Source organism: Octodon degus, unplaced genomic scaffold (genome assembly GCF_000260255.1).
Source record: "Octodon degus isolate 3935 unplaced genomic scaffold, OctDeg1.0 scaffold00139, whole genome shotgun sequence".
In the NCBI taxonomy this organism is placed as follows: Eukaryota; Metazoa; Chordata; class Mammalia; order Rodentia; family Octodontidae; genus Octodon; species Octodon degus.
In genome coordinates, this window is record NW_004524715.1 from 7,588,261 (window position 1) to 7,591,994 (window position 3,734).

The window sequence follows — 3,734 nt, forward strand, 5'->3', positions numbered from 1 at the left end:
TTCAAGGCAGAGCAAAGGTCTCAAAGATAAAAGATATGGAAAATGAAATATCAGGTAGAGGATTTCCATGAAAAATTCACAGAAAGGATGAAGATAGATGTATTTAAAAGAGAAATGAATTAAAGTTCATGGCAATTTCACTCAACATGCCCACGGTGAATTCTGGGTGTGAATGAACCAAAACAGTTCAAAATTTAAATAACCAACTCAACAAGGATATGAGATCCTTGAAAAATGTCAGCCAGAGATACCTGAAATGAAAAACCACGGAATTTATAAATAGCAGAATCGACCAATATGAAGAGTGGCTGATGTTAAGGATAACCCCAATTAATGTAAAGATTAGGTGGCATAACATGAGCTAAAATACATGATATCAAAGAGAGTAAGGAAAGGCATAGGAGAACTGGAGGAGGAGGAGGAAGAGGACGAGGAAGAGAAAAAGTAAAGGCAGGAAGGCAAAGGGGATTGAAAGAAAGAAAAAGAAAGAAAGAAGCTATACATGTAACCACTTTTCAAGATGATTAAAAACTACATGAACTTTAAAAAATACAAACAAAAAGGGCCAGTGAGGTAGCTCAGTGGACTAAGCGCCTACTTAGGCAAGTGCAGGGACTGCACTCGATCCCCGGAGCCACGTGCTGCACCAGCCCTGGCCCTGGGTGTGCTGAGCTGGTGACTGAATCTGTGTGTGATGGTGCATGCCTGTAATCCCAGCACTGGGGAGGCTGAAAACAGAAGGATCACTATGAGTCCGAGCTGCATAGTGACACCCTACACAAAATACAAACAAAACAACAACAATAAAAGATAACAAAAAACCCCATGTAAAATAAAAATTAAAAAAGATATTCGAATATCAATATCTGAGCATGCTTTACTATAATTTACCCTTTATGAAATACTTGTTTACAAATATTGGCCCTTGCATTGCATCATAATGACTATATCACAGAAATAAGCAGCGTTACCTGCCAAATGCCAAGGGAAGTTTTCTCCAAGACCTTCTCTGTGGATGGCAACTATTGTAGTAATATACGTACTTAATTCCTTTTAAGGCACCACATCCTATATGGAAATATGCTAACATCCTCCTCCCTGTTGTGTTTTTCCCAAGAAGCCTTCTCCCTTTTTCTTTCTTATAAAAGTACCTAGTATCTTGGCTGTGCAGGTGATTTTATGAGTAGGCACAGATTGAACATGAATTGTCTCATTCAACAAGAAAGTTAGATTTTTGCTTCTAGCTTGATGGAATAACTATGCAGGGAGATTTAACACGGCTGCTTCCATGTCTCAGGGCTTTGTAAATCTTATTCTTTTAAGAAATGTCCCTCTAAAACAATGCAGTATCTGCTTTCTCTTTTGTTTGGTTGCTTTCTGCCCAGTGACTACTACACACTTTTATTTTGCTCTGTGTCATTACTGCTTTGATTTAGCTGAGCCTTACACTCAGGGCATCAATTTATTTTTCCAATATGAAATGTCAGCAGGTTAAGAGATCAAGCAATCATTAACTACATCTCTTTCATAACATGTATTCTTTTATTTAAGAGGCAATATTCTAGTCATCCAAAGATGAAAGCAGGCTGTATTTTCAATCTTCTGAAAGCCTCTGTTCCATTATTTTTCAGTTACTGTGATGTCATTTCTATCAAGGATTAAGTAGCAGCTCTGATTATAGTATCTAGAGGCCTTTCTGAGAAAAAAGTTACTTGCAATGGGGGACTCTTCCTTCACCTTTTCTAAATGCTGCGAAGAATTTTTCTGGATAGTAGCAAAATTTTGTTACATTAGAAATAGAAATCATACAAAAATATAAATACATTTTCTCTAAAGCATTATTTTTGATTTCCAAATATAAGATACAATAATTATGTAGTCCTTTGTAAATATATCTACTTAGAACTTATTTTTCCATATCTAAGGAAGGAATAAGTGGCTTGATTAAATGATGCTTGCCTTTTGTTTTATGTTGCTTTTAAAAGTTACATTTAACAAAACAAGATTTGTCTCACCTGGTTAATGTGAGATTTAAGAGTAGGCTGAATAAGAGTCCTAAACTCAGGTTCATCTACCTGCAGAGTCAATGTTTTCTTTGACACAAAACAATAAAAACAACCCTCCAAAAAAAAAAAAAAAAACCCAACTGTTTTAATGCAGTAGTTCTGTTATGTTTACAGGATTTCTGGACCCGTGGCTGCGGCGGCGCGCGCGGAGCGGCCTGGCAGGGCAAGGGTGCCAGAGCCGGCTGGGCAGCTAGGCCTCCCCACGTCGGCCGGCCGCTGAGCCCTCCATGCTGGTTGCGGGCTCCGCAAAGCAGAGCCGAGACTGGGCGGTGGGCGCGGTAAGAGGCTGGGGAACCCGCGCATCCACCCAGGTAGATGCGGCTCCGCGACGATGGACGCCCTGGAGGAGGAAAACTTGGCGCTGTCCTTCTCTGCCTCTGATGCTGAATTTGATGCTGTGGTTGGATATTTAGAGGACATTATCATGGATGATGAGTTCCAGTTACTGCAGAGAAATGTCATGGACAAGTACTACCGGGAGTTTGAAGACACAGAGGAGAACAAACTCACCTACACACCTATTTTTAATGAATATATTTCTCTAGTGGAAAAGTACATCGAGGAGCAGCTGCTGGAGCGGATCCCAGGGTTCAGCACGGCGGCCTTCACGACAACGCTACAGCACCATAAAGATGAAGTGGCTGGTGACATCTTTGACATGCTGCTCACATTTACAGATTTTCTGGCTTTTAAAGAAATGTTTGTGGACTACAGAGCAGAAAAAGAAGGCCGGGGACTGGATTTAAGCAGCGGCTTAGTGGTGACATCATTGTGCAAATCTTCTACTATCCTAGCTTCCCAGAACAATCTGCGGCACTAGGTCATGAATGGGATCATTCTGGATGTCATCAGCTTAGCAGTCTCAGAGAGAGTTTGGCTGATGATGACAACAACAGAAGAGTATGTCTTGGAAAGACTGAACTGTTCTGCAGCCCTTCATTCATGTTAAGTATGGATGGGTCCAAAGCATGACCTGACCCTCCTGGCCCCATTTCTTCTGAAACACCTTCCTGCGTTCAGTAACCCTAGTGCTCTGCCCTGTGGGTGGCTCGCTCAGGTGCTTCTGAACCAGGCTCCATCCCCAGCCTTTCCACCATGCATGCCGATGTGGCTGTCAGCAGTGTGCAGGAGCTCACTGTTACCAGCCTCTGTCCCCACAGGCTTTGCATGAGTCCTTTTGTGTACTCAGAACTCTTTTTTACATACGTCAGCATTTCAGTCCCTCAGCTTCAGTGGGGATTCTGTTAGGGAATATTAATCCAGGAAGTCACTCACCTGAGCCAGCCACCGGGCCTGAGATCTCAGAATCTCCTGTGACCCCTATCCTGGCTGGAGGAAGCAAGAGATGGCCTTTACTTGAAAGCTCCACTGAACATCCACTCCATCTCCCGTCAGTCCTTGTAACACCATCTTCTGCTGGTTCTGACACAGTCTCCCTGTTTCTCGAAGTCTCTTTTTAAACATTATTTTCAAGAAAATATTTTTATAGGTGACTACTCAGGCTAACCTAGTGGATATGATCTTGGAACTTCCATGATTACCCACTTAAAGATCAAAGCATTATATGCTGTGTGCTCGTAGTGGTCAGTGCTGTGAAGGCAAAAACGCTTTCTACACTGGCGTGGATGCGTGTGCTGCAAAGACAAAAGCTATCCTGCTGTCATAGTA

At 42.1% G+C, this 3,734-nt stretch overlaps 1 protein-coding gene across 1 annotated transcript; it reads left to right on the forward strand.

Annotated features, from left to right (window-relative positions):
- Positions 1 to 2,341: 2,341 nt before the first annotated feature.
- On the forward strand, positions 2,342 to 2,886 carry LOC101570480 (ADP-ribosylation factor-like protein 2-binding protein). Its single transcript, XM_004641644.2, has one exon. It carries the CDS (start codon positions 2,398 to 2,400, stop codon positions 2,884 to 2,886), a length of 489 nt encoding a protein of 162 aa, XP_004641701.1. The 5' UTR covers positions 2,342 to 2,397.
- Positions 2,887 to 3,734: the final 848 nt, after the last annotated feature.